Raw genomic sequence first — 21943 nt, 5'->3', positions numbered from 1 at the left:
CCCATTGTTCTCTGGTTACTTCTGCTATGGCCACTTCTCCTAGAACTTCATCATCCAACGAAAATTCTTCTTCTCCTAGGAATTGAGCTAACATGTTTGTTATGGCTTGACTTTTTAATGCCTTGGGTGTTCCTGCCTTTAAGTCATATTATGATAATTGTAACAACCACTGTGATATCCTTCCAGAGAGAATTGGCTGTCGGAGGAGGGCTTTGATTGTGTGAGACTTTGTCATCAAGTGTATCTCGTAAGCCAAGAAGTAATGGCATAATCTTTGTGATGCATATACTACTACTAGGCATGTCCTTTCTGCTTTGGGGTAGTGGGTCTTCGCATCCCTTAAAGCGCGACTTTTGTAATAAACTGGCTGTTTGGTGCCACATCCATCTTCTTGGGCTATTAAAGCGCCTATGGCAGATGGGCTTGAGGCCAAATAGAGCAATAGAGGCTTTTTTCGAATTGGGGCTTACACCGTAGAGAGGTTTGTCATGATCTGTTGTAGCCTTCGAAAGGCTATCTACTACGCCTTTCCCCACTCAAAGCTTTGTCCCTCCTTGAGTAATTTGGTGAAGGATGAAGTGATTATTGCTAAGCCTAGGATGAACCTCTAGATATAAGAAACCTTCCCCAGAAAACTCTTCAATTCCTTTACTATGGCCGGTGGCTTTATGGTTGCTATGGCTATAGCCTTGGCTGAGTCCACGTCTATTCCCTCACTGTGGACCAAGAATCCCAGGAATTTCCTGGCAGACACTCCAAAAGCACATTTGAGCGGATTCATTCTAAACTTGAAAAGTTTGCACCTTTCAAATACCTTTTTTTAACACTTTAACATGGTCTTCTTACCTCTTCGACTTCACGACTATGTCATCCACATAGTCTTCCAGCTCACGATGCATCATGTCATGGAATATGGCGGTCATTGTGCATTGGTAAGTTACGCCTGCATTTTTCAACTCAAAGGGCATCACAATGTAATAGGAATTACCTATGGGTGTTTTGAAAGCAGTCTTCTCTGCATCTTTTGGTGCCATTTGAATTTGATTATATTCACTGAACCCATCCATAAAGGAAAACATGGCGTTTCTTGCCGCAGAGTCTATCAACAAGTCCATGTTCGGCAGCGGGAATTTGTCATTTGGGTAGACTTGGTTATGGTTTCTAAAGTCCACACAGCATCTAATCTGCCTATTTTTCTTCTTTACCTGCACAATATTAGACAGCCATCGCGAGTGCTGGATAGGTTTAATGAAACTAGCCGCCAACAACTTTTGAACTTCCTTCACTATTTGCTCTTCTATTTTAGTGTGAAACACTCTGGCAGGTTAAGCCACTAGCTTAGCCTTGGAATCTATGTTGAGCATATGTGTTGAGGACTCTTTTTTTGCCCCATGTGGCATTACTTCATTGGCAACCCATGCCACATCAACATATTATTGATTTTTTGGGTAAATCTATTTAAAGCCCAAAATAAGCTCATATTTTATTCAATTATATGGATTGGGCTAACATGGCTCGTGAGATCCTTATTTCAAAAGGCGAATTCATGGTCCATATCTCCTTTCATCAATTGGGATCATAACCCGTGATATCATCAACATCAACATATGGATCGAGCTTACACAATGAATCAAAGCTTATGGCCTATATTACCTCTCTCGTATTCATAGAAAGTGGCTTCTTCAACAAAAGCCCATATTCACACAAAACGACTACAAAACCCAAGGTACGTTATCTCATCTTCGGCTTATGATCCAAGCTTATGGGTCTCTTTGGGGAAATTTTGGAAGTTGTGGTTTGGAGGGCCAAGAGGTATGTTCAGTAAAGCTCCAGCAGTTTAAAGTTGATAAAAGAAACATGTTGCTTGGCGTGTCTTTTTCAACTCCTTGAACTCTGACGAGTCCGTGTGTAGCGGATAACATATGGTAATCATCTCTTATCACATAGCACTTAAAATGATAAAACTCCCTATTGCTCTTTTCCTGAAACTTAATATTCATCATATGACAAATACTCAATATTCCCGGCCATCTAACTGCTAAGAAAATAACTATTCATTCAATCCCCAACTGTTCCTATATAAATTTAGAAACTTAATTATATTATTCTACATAAATCTCATTACTTATTTCAGCTAAAATCCAACTCAAACACATGACCTAATCTAATTGACTATCTTTAATCTCCAACTATATACAAAATATTCATGATATCTCTAATACCTAACTGTTGTCTACCACAATTAGACCATATATTTCTCTGCCAGCTGCCAGAGCAAAGCATTAAATGCTCTTCTTGCTCACCAAGATTAAGTCATAACACAATGAGACCTTGACTAAATCTCTAAAGCTTCATTAACTATCAACCAATCATTCTCTTATTTACTAAAAATGTGTTGTAATAAAACCTTGGACCAAAAATACAAACACCAAAAAAGGAAGCATTTTCAACAGAACCCCAGCAGTGTATTCAGTACTTGACACCTGGTTGAAACTGATATTACCAGCCATTTAATGCTGAAATCCCAGCAGCCAGCTGCTATACCTAAAATAGCAAGATACCCTTAAAAGAGATCTTACCATTTTTCAACCAAGTCCATGAAATATACATCCCAGCAGCTTGACATCTGACCCCATCTGCTTCTGCCCCAAGCAACAACTGACTTATGACAGCTGGAACAGCTGTGACAGTTTTTCCTAACAGCTAGGACAGCCTTTTTAGAACAGTTGTGACAGTTGACCCAACAGCCTTAACATTACTGGGTTTTCCTCCTTTGGTTAAGAACTAAAACCAACTAAGTAACTATCTCTTTCTTGCTAAAATACTTTCATTTTCTGCTTCTCTTTACCCAGCAGCTATTGCCTAAAATAACAATAACACCTTAAAGCTAAACCTACCATTCTTAGCCAAATTCTAGGATGAATTTTCTAAAGATTCATTGCTATTTGAGACAGATTTTGGCTGAAATTATTTGCTAAAACACCCCCCTTTAAACTCAGCTATAAAAAGAACCCTTCATCAACACACCTCAAGAAAACCAATGGGGGAGGAACAACTCTCTCATGAACTTATCTATTCTCTCTCCCTCTAATTATCTTCTTAAACTCTTAATGAAGTTTTGAGCTTTTAGTTTCAAAATCAGGAACTAAAATCTTCAGCCCTTAGCTCATAAATGCCTTTCATAAGCCTTCATACACCCTCCAGCAGAAAATCCTAGCAACATTGCTAAACACACTACAACACTGTTACCCCTCTTATACTCATTCTCTCACTCTTTATATTCAGAAAATACACCTATCTTGCTGCTCCTATCTCCAAATACCTAAACACATCTCCATACTCTTCTCTTACAAAATCTTTCCTCTTGGAAAGCAATCTCTACAACTTCTCCAGCGTTTATAATCTCATATTTTTTACTATCCTTAACCTCCATATTTCTCATACTTCCATATATCATACATATTATAAATACTACATCCTACAAAACATCTATATCTTTTACCATCTCCACACCTCTCAAGAGATATCAAATACTCATACTAAAAGTCATTCGCATGGAAGGCATGAAGTTCTATTACTAAAACCCTTCTCCTAGAAGGCACCAAGATCTCATATCAAAGCCCTTCTCCTAAAAGGCACAAATCTATCTTACATAAAACCCTTCTCCTAGAAGGCACCAAGATCTCATATCAAAAGTTCTTCTCATGGAAGGCAACACTATTTATAACTTCACAACAACTAAAAGAGCATTGTCAATGGTGAAAACTCATTTAAGTGCATGATAAGAGGGGCAAGCTTAACCATCCCCTACACATAATTGGACATACTCTTTCTCCCTCCAGTTACACCCATTTTTCCCCCTCAATCTTGAAGTTATCATGGCAAACTGCCTCTCTACCGCTGGGGTCACTCTACTGGAATATTATCAACTCACAAAAGTTGTACAGTTGGAACTACAAACCATACAAAGATAAGTGATTTTGCTTCCATATCTTTAAATATACATCATTGAGTACATAATTACTTCACATTTAAATACATATTACTTTATTCCAAATACTATTACAACTATTGATCAAAGCTATCATATCAAACACATACTACATATTTATTCAACCATTATCGTGATTCTTAGACTTTGGCTTTAATGGCTTTGTAGGCTTAAAAGTACGCCAGTAGCCGTTGGACCACATGGCCCAATGTTGAGTTCCAGACGTAACTTCCTAAACGAACCCGGGTCTAGCAAGGTCACCCCTCCAAAGGACCACACGTGGCTGAGCAACCAAAAAAGGCCCCCGAACAGTATGTACTACCAATCTTGGATCTAGCCTAGGCATTTCGCTGTAGTCCCATGCAAAAACATCTCTAAACTCTTTCAGCAACAAGATCAACTCTGCATTTTCATTCTCTGACAACTCTGAACTTACTGATATGGGTCATGGCTTTTATGGGTCCATACCCAAGTTAACTTCTTCCTACTTTTCCTTTACTGTTACCTGTACATCATTTTTTGCTGTAACCCCCTTTTTGCTTTTCGTGTCGCTTTCTTCTCCTGTGTTTTCTTGGGCCATATAGCATACTAAACTTTTATTCTGTAATCTTTGTCCAGGATCCCCTTACTTACTGCAAGTGGGCTCCACGCACCTTCATAACTTGTAAATTATCCTACCATTAAGTGTTCGAACCCTGACGCATCCTGGTGTGCCACTTGACTCTGAAGTGGGCGCTTCTTTCCTCTTCTTTTTCTGTGCTAACAACTTTCTCAAATCAGGCTTTGGGTTTTCCTAAATATCCCCCCACTTAGGGACGAAAGTGCCTTGTGGTTTGGACACTGAACTTTCACCAGATGGTACCCATTCGTCATAGAACATGGTTTCTACTAAATGGGCTTTTGCTTGCTCAAAGGGTGATAAGTTTGCCACTATCCATACCATTCTTCCATTCAATCTTCCTTTCACGCGTTGATTATAGGTAGACGGGACCAATCAGTGTTTGTGCAACCATGGTCTTCCCAATAATATGTGGTATGAAACTTTTGTTTTCACTACATGGAAGTGGGCCAAGGAGGCTATTGGTTCCACTATCAATCGTAGCTGAATGTGGCCTACAGTGTACTCACCTCTTTCTCTGAATCCTGTTATTTTCATTGGACATCCCTGGATCTTGCCCTCTGAAATTCATACTGCTTGCAATGTGCTAGGCGGGATGAGATTCACTAAGGCGCCTATATCTACTAAGGCTTGCTTAATGGGGGATTTGGTTTATGGAGTCCACCAAGTAGAGGGGTCTCCTATGGTCTGAATAGCTTACTTTCATGTCCTCATCGCTAAAAGTGATCTCGTTGGTGTCCTGTAAGAAGGCTTTGTCAACTCTGGTTTCTACCGACAAGCATTTTACTCTTGCCCCTGAGGCAATGCTTACCAGAGCCTCTATGGCAATTCTCGGCTTGTTGACTGTGAGTTCCAATTGATCAAATAGGTTCTTGAACCTAGAACTTCTTTGCAAGGTGGTAATGGCTGCGGCAGGCAGGGCCGGCCTTTCCTCTTCATCTTCCTTTGAATCCACACACATAACAACTACTACTACCCATTTCCCTTATGGTTTGGGAGTGGATTTCTTTGTACTTCTAACTGGGACAACTCGAGAGTTCCCTCTCTGATTCTACAGGGCACTAGTCTATAGAGCGCCTAGTATTCTGCGGTAGGGTGTTGCACATAATTGTGCAAACAACAGAATTGGGAGTCCTTTCGCTCTTCTTCAATGGGTTCCCTAGAAACTTGGTTTGGCTTAAAGACCTCGTCTACAATCCATTTATCTGGTAGCACATCTAGCTCTTTTGGTGTATATGGTAGTGGCGGGGGGGCCCCGTACTCCCTCTCATCCGATTTCCTCTTCTTTTCGCCAGTATATACGACTATGGCCTACGGAGTAAGTCTCTATTCTTTGGGTCTGTTAGAGCTTAGGCTTACTGATTGGGCAATTTCCTGGCTTTCTGCAATAGCTATGCGAACTAGGCGATTTCCAAGTTCTTTAGAACAGCTTTGTATTCCATAATCATATTACCCATACACATTTCCACTAATGTCTTTTCTTCACAGTGATCGTAGCAATCAAGGGCTATGTCCTTGAATCTCTTGATGTATTCCATCAAGTCTTCACCGCTCATTTGCTTAGTCGCTTCCAAAGTTGCAAGTGTTACTGTTTCTTCTCCATGAAAGTACTTTGTGCAAAATACATCCACCATGTCATCCCATGTCGGGATTGACCCTAACTTCAAACCAATGTACCACATGTACGCCTGGTCACATAGGGATTTTGAGAACTCCTTAAAACATAAGTTCTCGTTTGCTGCCTAAGGACCGAGGGTGTCAATAAACTTACTCACATGTTCGATAGCACTTCCCTTCTGCCATTATATTACGCAAAAGTCTGTGGTTCATATCTCTCAAGATATGGCTTGTTAAGTATTCTCAGCGGATAAGGAGGCCTTTGTGCATGGAATCTTTCCTTGGGTGCTTTGGCCCTTTCCTGCTCTAGAAGTGCTGCAACTTTGGCCATGGTAATGACACACGGCTCCGTATTCTGTGGGCCACCCCCTACAGGGGTTTCTTCTTTGTTTATCGCATTCTCCAGGTCATGCTAGCTTCCTTTCTCTTTCATCTTGTCTGCCTTTTTCTAGAAAATCTCTTCTATTAGTTGCTGTTGGGAATGCTGCACAAATTGCAGCATCTCAATAAAAATGTTGGTATTATCAGCGGGAACTCTTTATTACTGATGCAGTCCAACTCTCGGTCCGTTAACACCTTTTGCCTAGTTAGGCTGGTGCAGGTAAGGCATGGCTGGCCTTGACTCTGCCTGCGAGAGCATGACACTCATATTTCATGTTGTCTTTGATCTTGGGAGCATAAATTACGAGGGTTTTATCTGTTTTTTCCCAGCTCCCGCTCTGTTAACACCTTCTGCCTGGTTGGGCTGGTGCAGGTGAGGCATGGCTAGCCTTGACTCTACCTGCGAGGCACGACACTCATGTTTCGTGTCGTCTTTGATCTTGAGGGCATAACTTGCGAGGCTTTTATCTGTTTTTCTTGTCTTTTTCCCAACTCCTCAGTGGAGTCGCCAATTTAAATGTGGTGGGCCTTTTTGTGTCTTGGGTTGGATTGCTCCTGTTGTACTACAACCCAATGATTCTGGGGTAGAAGAGTCAGGAATGGCCTAACTGAAACACACCCTAGGTCAGCTTGTGCCCAAATCAAAGCCTTGGCAGGAAATTGTTTTCTTTTGTGTTCTTTCTTTTCCGTTGTTATTCCTTATACCCCTCTGCTATTCCCCTGTTGTTTTTTTACTGTGCACATCTATGGCCTTTTATACTGTTTGCTGTGACACGATTTACCATTTTTCTGTCTTGGGCTGGATTGCTCCTATTGTACACCAGCCCAATGATTCTGGGATAGGAGAGTCGGGACTGGCCTAACTGAAACATACCCTAGGTCATCTTGTGCCCAAGTAAGAGCCCTGGCAGGAAATTGTTTTCTTTTGTGTTCTTTCTTTTTCGTTGTTATTCCTTATACCCCTCTGCTATTCCCCTATTGTTTTTTTACTGTGCACATTTATGGCCTTTTATATTGCCTACTGTGACATGATTTACCATTTTTACCCCTCAACTACTTTTGGCCTATTGTGGGTGTCCTTCCAGGACTGCCCACTGGTCTACCGGCTGCCTAGCCATCATCACTACCCTGTGGTGGCCGCACCATGCCTCATTCCAATACAAAAGTAGTTTTGTTTTTTTTTCTTACTTCCTTTGGCACTCCCATCCAGATAAGAGCTGAGTTTCTCTCTTACCAACCTCTATAATAAGCACCTAGTGATTCCAACTTATGTTTGCCTCTTTTGGGTGTAATATCATCCTAATAGGACATTTCCCCAAAAGAAATTGAGCGGGAACCCCAAAATAGGCTCCCCTTCTCTCCATCACTAGATCATACATTCTCTTACCTTTGACCCATGGTCCACTTCCCCTGTATTGGCTGGATACAAGCAGGTGGTGCTTGAGCCTTGTGTGTGTGCTCCATTTCCATATGAGTCCATTGTTTTTTTGGCGCTTATGCATTTGTCGTTGCCTACAGGTTTGTCTGAATTCGTTGCATGCTCTAGGGCTGGTTTAACTCTTGCAGTGTGGATGAGTCATTAGGTCTTCATTCTCTACAACGCATCCTTTCGTCGGGCTGGACATTGCTTAGGTGTGGGCTTTCTCTTCTTTAATTCGGCTCATGTCTCCTTTCATCCCTTGTCTGTGGGCTAACTGGTGCTTCTGTCACACCACTGCTTTGTTCTTGCTATGATATCATTCAGCTTTATTTACCTTATTACTTCTGGGCTTGCGGGCTGAAGTACCTACCATGCCAGTTTCACATATATGAAGTCTTCCTTAGGTTCTACTGCCTAACATTTCTGCTAGATCAATTCACACAATATCTTGGCCTTCCCCGGGTCATTTTATTCCTTGGGTGTTCTTGGCCCGTTTCATTTTTTAGGCATTCTCGACTTGTTTCATTCTTTGGGCGTCCTTGGTTCATTTCATTTTTTCCTACTTCTCACATTCTCATGGGTTTTTGCTAAATCCTTTGTAGTTCCCTGGCCCTATTACCACATCCTTTACTTTTGGGTTTATTGGCCTTTGAATCAATCCCACTTACCAATTCCTTTCTTTGGGCCCCTCCAGTCCCTTTTTGCCATTTTCCCTTTTTTTTTTTCTTTTTTCTGTTTCTTATAATTTACATGGGCTTACTACTTCATTCTTCGAGGATTCCTTGGCCCGTTTGCTTTCTATGGAACCACGTTGTTATTTTAAGGGCTTGTGGACCATTATTCCTGCCGCTTGGGCTTAGTGGTCTTTACTTTGCTATTTTCTTTTTCTTTTTTTTTTACATTTCTCATATTGTTGGGCTTCTTCTGCCATTGGACTCTTTTGCCAAAAAATGGCATCAACAACCTTTCACTTGGATTAACCTCCTCATTGATCACAACTCCAATAAATGTTGACCCAAACAATAAACATAACTCATGATTTGGAGGGGGTATCTTAAGAGACTAGCCTCTCAACATGTGTGACTCATACATGTGGGATTGTAAAATATTGTGAGACATAAAACAAACCTATGCAAAATGATGTTATTTTAGTAATCAAATAATTAAAAATTTACATAGTGAAAAATGTGGTTTGTGATACTCTCTCTCTCTCTCTCTCTCTCTCTCTCTCTCTCAGTTTGTCATCGTTCTTGTTGTCTTTTACTTGCATTGACCAAGTCGCACTACATCGAGAACAATAAAACTAACCCTAGTATGGCTTGTCGACTACCCTTCCTTAGTGCAATTCGGTGGGGTTTTTTGAGAAACTTACACTTTGAACACCTAACTTTGAATTTTAAAATTGGAAACTTTAAGAATTGAGTTTTTTTTTTAGGTGTTTAAAAACAATGACAATATGTCTACTACAACAAATATTATTACATAAGTTTAACAAACTGATTTGTTAACTTGTATACACAAAATGTGGGTTCCAATTAGCTCAACTAGTAAAATCTCTGATGGTTGTATAAGAGATTTGTGATTCAATCTCCGCCTACACAAAAAAACTGATTTGTGTCTTAATCTAATGATAAAGAACTATCATTAGGAGTGGACGTCATATATTAAAACTTTCTCTCAAACAAAACTTGTATACACAAAATAAAAAAGTAGATATAAAATTTATTTGTTATCTTGCTTATGTGATAAAAATCATGTGTATCATTACATCAATTTGTATGAATTTTTACAATTAAATTGATAATATTTTCTATTTAAAAATGACTTGGTGGGATTACGACAACAACAATGCTTAAAAGTCAAGGATAATTGTTGTGGATTCTAGAAATATCAAACATTTTCTCTAGAGTTATCATCGTTTTACGATGAACAATATTCATACTCTTTAATATCGTATGTAGAATGTAATTATGTAGTGTAAAAATATAAACATTGTGTAAAACATTTCTTATTTCGGATTGTGAAATAATAATTAGTGTTTGCCCAATGACTTTTGGTATGCTCATAAATTTCTTTAGTTATTAAAAGATGGTATGAGATTGAGGTGTTTAAACACTTTCTTACTTATTATTGAAATGGTATAGTTATCATTTTTTTTACTTTTGTTTATCATTCTTTTATTTTTTGTTTATTTTTATATGTATTTTTGAAGTGAATTTCACTTAGATAAGTATTAGATAATGATCTCTCTTATTATTATGTTTGATGAAACACGGGTTCGTCAGTTGTAGTGAGGTCGTCCAGACGGGACCAGACTGATGAATCACGAGTTCGTCAGTCGTAGTGAGGTCGTCCAGACGGGACTAGAGGTCTGCTTGTGTCGCGGGGGAAGAAGAAATTCTCCAGAATGGTCACCGGTGTGGTGCCTGCCACAACGTCTCCGATGCCAAAGTTAGTACAAGGGAGTTTATAATAATAGACTATAAGAATGATTAGGGATATCTTGTAAATGTGTTCGTACCTTCTGTTGGCAATGCGTGGGCTTTATATATGTTGTTCTAGATTCTAGCCGTTGTGGCAGTTATTGTGGCTTTAATGCCTCTTTTAGTAACGCTTCTTGCTGAGTAATGGGGTTTTAATATGCCTTCAACGGTTCGTCCAGCTGGTTCTGTAACCGTCCAGGGTATTATTGGTGGCATTGAATGATTCTGCTATCCTCGTCAGTGACGTGTATACTTGTTTAAGCTCGTCTCAGAGAGTAGTCTCGTCAGTCCCATCAGATGCCTTTAGTCTCGTCGGCAGTTAATCTCGTCAGTCCCATCAGATGCCTTAGTCTCGTCTGTAGTTGATCTCGTCAGTCCCATCAGATGCCTTAGTCTCGTCAATAGTTGATTTCGTCAGTCCCATCAGATGCCCCCGGATTTTGTGGTCGTCATGATGTTCCATGACAACCATAGAAGATGAAAGGGTTTTTTTTTTTTTTTTTAATAATTTTTTGGCTACGTCAGTAGTGTACATCCATCTAGGCGGAATCTTATCACGAGGCTTCGTCAATATTGTACATCCGTCTAGGCGGAATCTTACTACTTACTTCGTCGGTAATGTACATCCGTCAATGCGGAATCTTATTACGAGGCTTCGTCAGTAATGTACATCCGTCTAAGCGGAATCTTATTACTTACTTCGTCGGTAATGTACATCCGTCAAGGCGGAATCTTATTACCTAGCCATTCTCGATGATCTTTTGGCTTCGTCGGTAATGTACATCCGTCAATGTGGAATCTTATTACCTAGCCATTATTTATGATCTTTTGGCTTCGTCAGTAATGTACATCCGTCAAGGCGGAATCTTATTACCTAGCCATTATTTATGATCTTTTGGCTTCGTCAGTAATGTACATCCGTCAAGGCGGAATCTTATTACCTAGCCATTTTCGATGATCTTTTGGCTTCGTCAGTAATGTACATCCGTCAAGGCGGAATCTTATTACCTAGCCATTTTCAATGATCTTTTGTCTTCGTCAGTAAACCGACGATCTGGACGCTCCCTCTTTCGTCCTTTACGTTCGTCCTCCCTCTTTCCCTTTTCTTCTGTTTTCTCCATATCTTTAATGGCGGCTAGCGCATCCTTAGCATTCATGTATTTTTGCGCATTTAAGAGCATTTCTGCCATCGTCTTAGGTGGATTTTTTGCCAGCGACACCACAAACTCTCTAGACTTCAGCCCTGCTTTAAAGGTTGTCAGCTGTACTTTGTCATCAGCGTCGTCCACTTCTAGGGTTTCTCGGGTAAAGCGTTTTACGTATGACCGCAAGGTTTCTTTCTCCCGTTGCTTAACAGTGAGTAGGTGGTCCGCTGGTCTCTTAGGACGTTGCCCTCCGACGAAATGGCGCAAAAAGGCGCTACTCAACTGTTCGAAGCTATCAATGGATGAGGTTGGCAACTTTATGAACCACTCTCTTGCAGCTCCCTTAAGTGTGGTAGGGAAGGAACAACACATTATTTCATAAGGGGGCTGTTGGAGGCCTAATGTCGTCTTGAAGGTATTAAGGTGATCTTGGGGGTCCTTAAGCCCGTCAAAATGCTCAAGCTGAGGCAACCGAAACTTCGCCCGCATTGGTCGTTCCAAGACTACCACGGAGAAAGGAGAATCTGTTGCCCTGACCATTCTATCTAGGCTCTGATCTGTCTTCTCCTTAATAGCATTTCTCAGTTCGTCCATCTCTTTCCTCATCTCTTGAAGAAGATCAGAATTTTGTTCGTCTGGAGTAGTGGTCCTTCGTCGATTGCTTCTCCCATGACTGTCTCCTTCATCCTCCTGGACAACTCTAGACCGATTCTCCTTATGCTGAAGCTGTTGTCTCATCTCCTGATTCTGCCTGGTGAGCTCTTCCACAGTGGGCGCAAGAGCTTGAACTTGCTGAGCCAAGGCTGCTGAGTCTTGGTTGGACTCCATCTGGATATTGAAGTTGGTAGGAACTGCGCTTTCGGATCGTAGTACGAGAACGTCGTTCCCACAGACGGCGCCAAACTGATGAAACACGGGTTCATCAGTTGTAGTGAGGTCGTCCAGACGGGACCAGACTGATGAATCACGAGTTTGTCAGTCGTAGTGAGGTCGTCCAGACGGGACTAGAGGTCTGCTTGTGTCGCGGCGGAAGAAGAAATTCTCCAGAATGGTCACCGGTGTGGTGCCTGCCACAACGTCTCCGATGCCAAAGTTAGTACAAGGGAGTTTATAATAATAGACTATAAGAATGATTAGGGATATCTTGTAACTGTGTTCGTACCTTCTGTTGGCAATGCGTGGGCTTTATATATGTTGTTTTAGATTCTAGCCGTTGTGGCAGTTATTGTGGCTTTAATGCCTCTTTTAGTAACGCTTCTTGCTGAGTAATGGAGTTTTAATATGCCTTCAACGGTTCGTCCAGCTGGTTCTGTAACCGTCCAGGGTATTATTGGTGGCATTGAATGATCCTGCTATCCTCGTCAGTGATGTGTATACTTGTTTAAGCTCGTCTCAGAGAGTAGTCTCGTCAGTCCCATCAAATGCCTTTAGTCTCATCGGCAGTTAATCTCGTCAGTCCCATCAGATATCTTAGTCTCGTCTGTAGTTGATCTCGTCAGTCCCATCAGATGCCTTAGTCTCATCAGTAGTTGATTTCGTCAGTCCCATCAATGTTTATTTATTTAAATTTAACCAGTTGAAAGGTATATAATTTTCATTTATCATTCCTTCTCATTCTCGTCTTAATTTTTTTTTTTTTTAAATCCTAACAAATGAAACGAGTAAGATAGCAATATTCTCTTCTTATCTCCTTAGTTTTAAAACAATAAGAAGAAGAAGAAGAAGGAGAGAGAGAGAGAGAGAGAGAGAGACTTGAGAGGTTGCTTAGACATTTTTTCTTCTTACATCGTTTTGTTTGACTACCATTCTTTTTTCTCTTTTATTTTTGAGGTTGTGGTTAAGGCTGCCCGGGGATATGAATTGAGAGGTCGCTCATTGAGATAACCATTAATTTAGTACTAGTACATAAGTTAGGTCTTTACTAAAAAGTTTTTGCGCTCTGATTCCTCAAAACAAGTATGTCATTGAAGTGGCTGAGGCTGAGGAACCATAATTAAATTTTCCACCCAAAGAAGAAAGTCATTAATTTTCACTCTTTTTGTATTAACGTATGTTTTTGAACCTTCCTTTTACTTACACGGCACTTTGTACAACATGACAAACTCCCCCAAAGTCTCCTAAATCAAGCAAAACCAAACCCAAAGAAAAAACGAGAGGCATTATTCACAACACACACCCTTGTTCAACACGAACACCATTCATTGCATGCTTCATGCAATACACCTCATGGAATACATGGACACTGCAGAGTCCACCGAGGGTGTACCGTAGGCTCTACGATGATCGCTCTCTAACCCATACTCCATCATCGGACGGTGCTCCAGCTCTTCATCATGATCAAACACAAATTCTGGTATCTCAAACTCAATCTCATTCCTCCTCACATGGTTCCACAGAAACTCAACCCTGTTCACGTATTGAAGCTTCCTGTACATCCTGTTTTTGCACACAACTCAAAGTCAAAACTATTCATTGAACCGTTCAGCACGCTAAAGCTACAGGCCTTCCACACCAACCCTTAATTAAATAACTAAAAACAAAAACAAAACGCGTGGATATGGAAACATAATTATTAATGCACAGCATTCAAAAGCTTAGCAAAGTGAAAGCTTTTTTTTTTTTCTTTCATTTTTGTCAGTGACATGAAAAGAATAAAAATGGGCCATATTTATTGACTTTAGAAGAGAATCTTTTATTCTTACCCTCCAATGAAAATGAAACGACCAAAAGTGGCAAGGAAGAGACGGGACTGTAGACCTGGGTGTACAAAGTAAACAGCCTCGAGATTATCTCTAACGTTGATCGGAATAGCATCGTATATTGATCGTAGGGTCGAGATTCCAGGGAAGTTTTCGTTTCTTTGTACACCCGTGTTCACATACACCACTGAGAATGGCTTGTCCTTTAAGTTGGAGAAAATTTTCTCCTCCAAATACTGGTTCAAGACCGCAGTACTCACTAGCTGAGCTGAAATAAAATCACAAAGGGAACACAATCAAGAAACCTAATCTAGGGTCCGTTTGTTTAGATGTTTTGGGAGTTTAAAAGAGCCTAACTTTTTTTCGATCACTCGTCTTAAACTCAATACACAGTTTTCAGCTTATACAAACACACTCTTAAACCCAAAAAAAAAAAAAAGTAATTCTAATTCAGGCAAAGAACCCAATTAATTGACGATGAGGTTTCTTATTACCTGGGAAGAGCTTTCCGATTATGCAAAGGACCTTACGGCCACGTTTATTTGGACCATGGATCTTGAAAACTTGGAGCTTATCGATAAGGTGTTCTTGATCAGATGGGGAGAGTTTTAATGGAGAAGTCATGGTTGAAAAGGCTTTAGAGGTAGAGAGAGAGATTAAAAGCTAATTAAGGAGGAGTTGGCGGTGTGTTTGGTTTTGAGAGGGAATGCGATATTGATAGGAGTTTTTTAAATGAGTGAGAGTTTATATACAACCGGACGTGGGCTCGAAAGGAGTGGCCTGTGGCTTATCCAATTGGGGTTTTGGTTAAAAGATGTTGATGGTATATAATATGGGGAGCATATTCTCAAGCATCTACCGTTTTGGATTAAACAACACGTTGCTACTGGTATCGCTGCTACATGACACCTGTGGGTCCACTTTCATTTTGTTTGCAATCTTCAATATTGATCTGGACCGTTTGATCTGTGTGTCTTAATTATCTACATCAACCTAACCAAAAAATCCAAATTTTTTTTATTTTTTTTTTATTTTTATACAAAATAAAATTTCTAGTCTAGTCTAATCTAAAGTGTATATGTGTGTGAAACTCCCTTCTAGAAACTAGAGTCTCGGTCTTTGGCTCCCACACTCCCACAAATATTGATATTTTATACTTGTGAAGTGATCACCGCACCAATGGTGCATCAAGGGTGCACGGTAATAACAATCCAAACTCATTGATTTCACTAAAAATAGGTTTGACCATTGAATTATTAATCTAATTAGTGAGTTGAGTTAGGATTGTTTTCTTAATTGATAAGCCAAGTGTATTTTGGGGGTTTTGTTTGGCAAGGAAGTCAATGAGGGGAAAATTAACAAGTTTAGAGAAATAATGTGCATAGGATGTGTAGGCATCAATTTTTTTTCCCTAGTAGGAACTAGAAAGGAAAAGAATATTTTCACCACGGAAAGAGACATAGATTGTAGTTAAATTCATTTTTGTGTTTAGGCAGTTTTGATGTGTTTGTGTCGCCGCTCTTGTTGCTAGTTGTTTAGGTGTGGTGTGTAATTTTGGCGTTGTCATAGTAGATGTTGCTGTTGCCTGTTAGCCTTTGCTTGGGGCTTTTTGTGGCTGCAATTTCTAGCAGTTTGGCGTGTTGGAATCTGTCGTAGTTGATGCTTTTTTTTTTTTTTAATGTGTGTCTAAAAGTCTAATGTAAATTATGTAATGGATAATTAGAGTTGAGGTGTCCTATTCAATCAGGGAAAGGTGCGAGAAGGTTTAAGTAATTAACTAATGGTGTGTTTGGATGATATAATTTGAGTATTTAGATTTAAATTTGAGTGATTAAAATTCAAATAATTAGTTTGGGAAGTTTAAAAAATGTCAAGGATTTGAATTTGACAAATCCATTAAGAATTTTAAATCTTTTAAATGCTTGAATTTGAAATAATTTCTAAAATTAATGAATTTGAAATACTTTTTTTTTTACAAGATAGAATTTCTAGTCTAGCCTAATCTAAATGTATATATGTGTGAAGCTCCCTCCTAGAGACTTGAACCCCGGCCTTTGCCCTCCACACCCCACAAGCACTTATACCTGTAGAGTGACTATCGCACTAAGTGTGCGGTGGTGAATTTGAAATACTTTAATTTCAAATCTATTAAATTAAAAAATCCAAATCTATTCAAATACAAATTCTCAACCTAATTATAAGTTTGTAACTTTATGAGCATTATTCAAAGAATTAAAAAAAAAAATTTGATGGATAATGGGTTCATTACTTTTTCTTGAGACTACAATGGGTTCATTTCAATCAGTCAAAGTTGATCCAACATCGCAAACATATTGATTGGCCATAGTGTTTCATGCTTAAACAGGCATTACGTTGGAGGTAACGTCAAAATGATGGGATAGACCTGGACCATCATTAGAAAACGTTGCTATACAACAAATATAATAATATATGGCTAAATGCTCACTGGTGGTGCAGGATTAAAGTTTTTATGAAGAAAACGAGAAGATGTTTTAATTATATTGTTGAATAATATAATGGTGGGAACTGTGATCTGACTCTTTGAATTACAAGCAAACAAATTGAAACTGGACCATCATTGTATATTTGTATTTAAAGGTCCGTTTGGATAGAACTTATTGCTGAAAATTAAAAACTGAAAACTGAAAATACTGTAGTAAAATAATTTTTAAAGAGGTAAAAAATACTGTTCATCTCAAAAGTTACTGTTCATTAGCCTAAAATCACTGTTTATGGCCAATGAACAGTAATAAACACGCGTTAGAAAAAGAAAAAAAACGTGGACGCAGCTAAACGCCGGATCCAAACGTATTCTAAGTCTTCGAGAGCTTGATTGAGAAAAAGGTTAAAATCAGATGGATGATGGATTTAATTAATGATTAATAACCACTAAAGTGTGTAATTTCAAAAACAATCACAGCATAATTGGGGGCATTCCGAGAATCGAACTCGGGACCTCTCGCACCCAAAGCGAGAATCATACCACTAGACCAAATGCCCTGATGCATGCATGTATTGATTTTAAATTTACCTGACAACAATTAGATGGGCTGTTCATATACAGCATCCGTTGCGAAAAGAAATGAGCTGATGGGGAAACGAGCAAATCTGAAGATGTCTTGGGGAAACAAAAATACCCTGACTGCTCTCATTCCAAAGCAACATCATTGTGGTCTGTACAGGCAGAATATTATTGATACCCAAGCCACGTTAATGACATTCTTGGATTTTTCTTTTTGGAGGTAATGAGATGGGAAATTATTGGATGTTACAATTTTTTTTTTAAGTGAATTTGGATGTTAAAATCAGATGTAGAACTTTTCTCACGTAAATTGAGGTATAAGTTTATATAAGAATTAATAAATATTTATTAACTCAATAAGAATAAAAATGAACAAGTTTATAAATATTAGTCTTAAAATTTTTTTTTTTTTTATATGAATATTTTCTTCGTTTTTGAAATAGAGATACATTTCTTATGAGGTGTGATTGAGAAATTGTAAAAGACAAGTTGAAGAGGACTGACAAGGAAAAAGTCCAATGTTCAATAAGTATGAAGAACAAAGATTATTGTGTCACAACTAGTACTACTACAATTCGTTCATGTGATGAGTTGTGGTTGATGAATGAATGTCTCTATACAAACCTATTATCACCTATCTACTATCTACAACTCACCTAGAAAATACAGTTTACCATATAAGTGAGTTGTGCCCACAGGTGACACCAGACTTTTTAAAGAATAAATTTTGGCAAATTTGTCTTTGTGTAGCCATCAATTTTCACTGCCACCATCAAATTTCCTGACCACAAACTCATTTTTCTTTGATTGTGTCGCCCCCTTTTCATGACAGTAATACCTTTTTCGGTAATTCTCTCTTCTTTTCTTTCTCTTCTCGGGGTCTATTTGTGAAAAAATTTTTGCTAATGTGTGCCCTAAAGACACACAATAATAAATCACTTTTAAAAATATTCTCTTGAAAATTTAAAAAATATTAATAACTTTTTCAATTCTCGATAAAATGTTTCTAAAAATAGAAGGATTAATATGTGCCTTGTGAAAATGCTAAATAAAATGGGACTCCTCAAATTCAAGAAATGTGAAAAATAAATGAGAGCAACGTCCAAAATTCACAATACTATACTTTTGAGTTGTCAAGTCAGAGAAAGAGAAAGACCATGATTTCTACAACTCTTACGGTGGTTAAGAGAGAAGACAGGGATTGAGATTAGATGACCATGCAATTACACTACTTTCTGCATAAATATTTTTACATTTTTAACTTTTTAACTTTAATTTTTTATTTAACAATTGAGATTAAAAACTACTTTTTGTAATTTTCAATCTCAATTGTTCATTGGCATTGCATTAGTTGCAATACCTAAATATTGCACCTGATCTCAATAAGAAAACTGTGTTGTTGATGTAAGGTTTGATGAAAAGCCTTTATAGCAAGTCCCTAAGGTCCAATTTCGTTTATGGGATTTAAGCTTTTAGCTACTATGTTGCTAAATAGATGGTAAGCTACATAATTGTTTTAGTTTGGATAATGGGATGAGTTGGTTTAGTTGTGATTTAGGAAATTCGTTGACTACATCTGATTAGTTGAACCCTCTAGGCCAAATTGGGGCAGCTAGGGAACTTGCTAAATAAGACAAACCCTTTTAGAAATCATTAAAGTAACATGTGTTTAGGGCCTTTAGGCTAAAAAAGCACCTTTAGTCACATGCAGGATATTATTTGCATGAAAGTAGCCGATACATGATTCATTTTATGGGTTCATAGATTCTTCAAGTGATCCTAATTTATGTAAAGTTTATCTTGAGTTTGTTTGGATGAGTTTAGTTTTATAAAATAAGTAGTGTAAAAGTCTAAGTATAATTAGGAAAAGTGATACTTTAAAAGCTGTACATAAGTTGGCTGTGAATATATCATTATGGTTTGATTTTGTTATTGGTATGTTTTCTTCTCTTTTTCTTCTTGATCTTGTTTCTTCTTGATTTTGTGCTATGAGTTTATGGTGAATTATACCTGAAGTAGGCTATATCTTTTATACATTTCATAGGTGAACATGAAGTAGCATATTATTTTTATATGAAGAGTGTTTCTTGTTATTAGCTGATTAAGATTGTTTATTGAGATGTATTTAGTAACATTTTGTTCATGTTTATTTTTCGTTGGTATTAGTATATTTGAAAGTTATACCATTTTATCTTTTCCCTGTTGTTTTTTTGGATGTATCATGTAAAGTATTAGTTGAAAGTGTAATTGTCAACCTGATGTATTTTGTATTATTCATTAAATGCATTGTCATAATCAGTGTTGTAGATCATGAACATTGAGCTTAGTTAAATCATTAGATACAAGGAATTATTGCCTTATATTCGGCTTTGAAATTTGAGTGAAAATTACGTGTAATAAAAGTATAATCTGATGTATTTAGTTGAAAGTATATTGAAATACCTGTGAATTTAGCTCATTTTTGTGCCATATTTGTGTAAATAGTTTGTTGGTATTGTGTTATTGTATTTGCTATTGTAAATAATTATAAGTAAATATATTTAGTTTGTTGGTTCAATGTGGTATTGTATTTGCTATTGGAAAATATGAATTGTGGTTCATTACAAGTGCTATAAAATATGTATTGAAAAATATGTATTCAAGTGCTATAATTTTTTTTAAAAAAGGCCCTATTGGAGCACTTTAAAAACCGCTGGAATAGGGTATGGGTGTAGGCAAGGCTGCTATGCCTAGGGGTGTGTGCGGTTCGGTAGGGGTGGTTTTTTTTCCAACTTTATTACCGAACCAATAGAGATCAGTTTTTTCATAATTGGAACCGATGCACACTGCCTAGGGTTGGTTTTCTGACCTATAGCAGTGCGGTTTTTTGCGGTGCGGTTTAGTCGGTTTGATATATTAAAAAAAACTATTTTTTTAATAATAAAAAAATTGGGCTTTCAAGCCCAATATCAATATATCAACCTGTTCAAGAAACTTGTTCCAACCTAGTCAAACATAAAATAGAAGCAAAAGAAAAGTCATTAAAAAAAAAGTAGAAATGCCAAATAATATTTTTGTATATCTAGCCAACACACAAAAGCATATTCCAAAATTTGTGCAAAAAATCTATTCACATAATGATCCAAATTTTTTCATTTCATTCACCATGCAAAAATATTTTGAAATTGCCTCAATAAGAGTTCAACTCCCAAAATACTATCATGTAGCATATAATATCATTAGTGTCACTGTGTGTGTCAGTGTCAATAACAATAATTGTTAATGTATCCACTTAACAACGTATTACAGAATCATTTGTCACTGTCCACAAATGCCAAAAGAAAAATATACAAATTAAATTAGCATTTAGACAAAAGAATGCTAATTGCTTTTATCCCCAATAATAATCCCACCGATGAATACCTAAATAACTACCATTAGTGAAAAGTCCACTACCAATAACATGTATAGATATAATTAGCATATAGGCAAAAGAATGCTAATTATTGTAAGCCCTTTGTCCAGTAAGTCTGTGCGCTATGCATCATTCTAGAACTCTTACAAAATTCTAAACAAAACAAAACAAACACGTGTTAATAACAATAAAACGTTTATGAACAATAGAATATTTATAATTAACACAAACAAATGATTATAGCAAGTATATTTACATAATACTAACTACTAACTAACTCCAAGCAGAGAGCAGTACATCACTCATCATCATCCAACACAATGGTGCTTGGATCCTCCTCCATAGGCATTGGGCAAACCGATGCAATTTCTACAATCTCATTCAAAATAAAATGATTGGTAAGCATTGAGCAAATAAATAAAAAATTGATATATACAACAAACAAAATGGACATATATTTACCAGTTTCAATCTCAAAACCATCCATATCCTCCACATTATCCATGCACTCCCGAAGCTTTATTGGTCTTTTTTTCTTTGCATCCTTCAACCAATTTTGAGTACAAATAAGTGCTTCAACTGTATTAGGAGATAGTGAACTACGGAACAAATCCAAAACACGTCCCCTCGTACTAAAAGCAGACTCGGATGCAACTATAGAGACATGAATAGCCAACACATTACGGGCAATTTGGGAAGGGATATCTAGAAGAATTCATTTTCCACCACATTAAGATGTCAAAATCTTCCACATCAGGGTCCTCAGAAGATTCCAACAAATACTTATCCAACTCAAATTTGCTTTCCACATTGTCCTCGTCCGCTAAGTGTTGCTTAAACCTATTATTATAACTTTTAATGCAATTAGACAATGAAGCATTGCCAACACTTGGCCTGAAGTCCCTAGACAATGAAGCACCACTACTACTAGAACTCGAAACTCCATTTTGACCTACTCTCTCCACATACAACCTCTTCAATGCATCCCGAATCTTAGAGCTCATCGCATCCCCTTTGTCCTTTCCATACCACTCTCTAAATTAAAACTTTACATACTTCAATCTATACCTTGGGTCAAGAACAACAGCAACAAAAAGCATCAAATTGATATTATCCATACTTCCTCAATACTTATCATTTTTTTTTCATCT

General features: G+C 37.9%; 1 protein-coding gene and 1 non-coding gene across 2 annotated transcripts; both read right to left on the bottom strand.

Annotated features, from left to right (window-relative positions):
• Positions 1-13672: 13672 nt before the first annotated feature.
• On the bottom strand, positions 13673-15133 carry LOC142621995 (uncharacterized). The gene is made up of 3 exons (XM_075795396.1): positions 14850-15133; positions 14359-14623; positions 13673-14092 (listed from the first exon to the last, which is right to left on the bottom strand). Exons 1-3 carry the CDS (start codon positions 14977-14979, stop codon positions 13867-13869), a joined length of 621 nt encoding a protein of 206 aa, XP_075651511.1. The 5' UTR covers positions 14980-15133; the 3' UTR covers positions 13673-13866.
• Positions 15134-17304: 2171 nt separating this feature from the next.
• Positions 17305-17376, bottom strand: TRNAP-UGG (transfer RNA proline (anticodon UGG)). The gene has a single exon. It is a non-coding gene; the product is annotated as a tRNA-Pro (tRNA).
• Positions 17377-21943: the final 4567 nt, after the last annotated feature.

Source organism: Castanea sativa, chromosome 1 (genome assembly GCF_040712315.1).
Source record: "Castanea sativa cultivar Marrone di Chiusa Pesio chromosome 1, ASM4071231v1".
Taxonomy (NCBI): Eukaryota; Viridiplantae; Streptophyta; class Magnoliopsida; order Fagales; family Fagaceae; genus Castanea; species Castanea sativa.
Note: the sequence above shows the minus strand (reverse complement) of the source record. Positions and strands in the feature narration are given on the sequence as shown.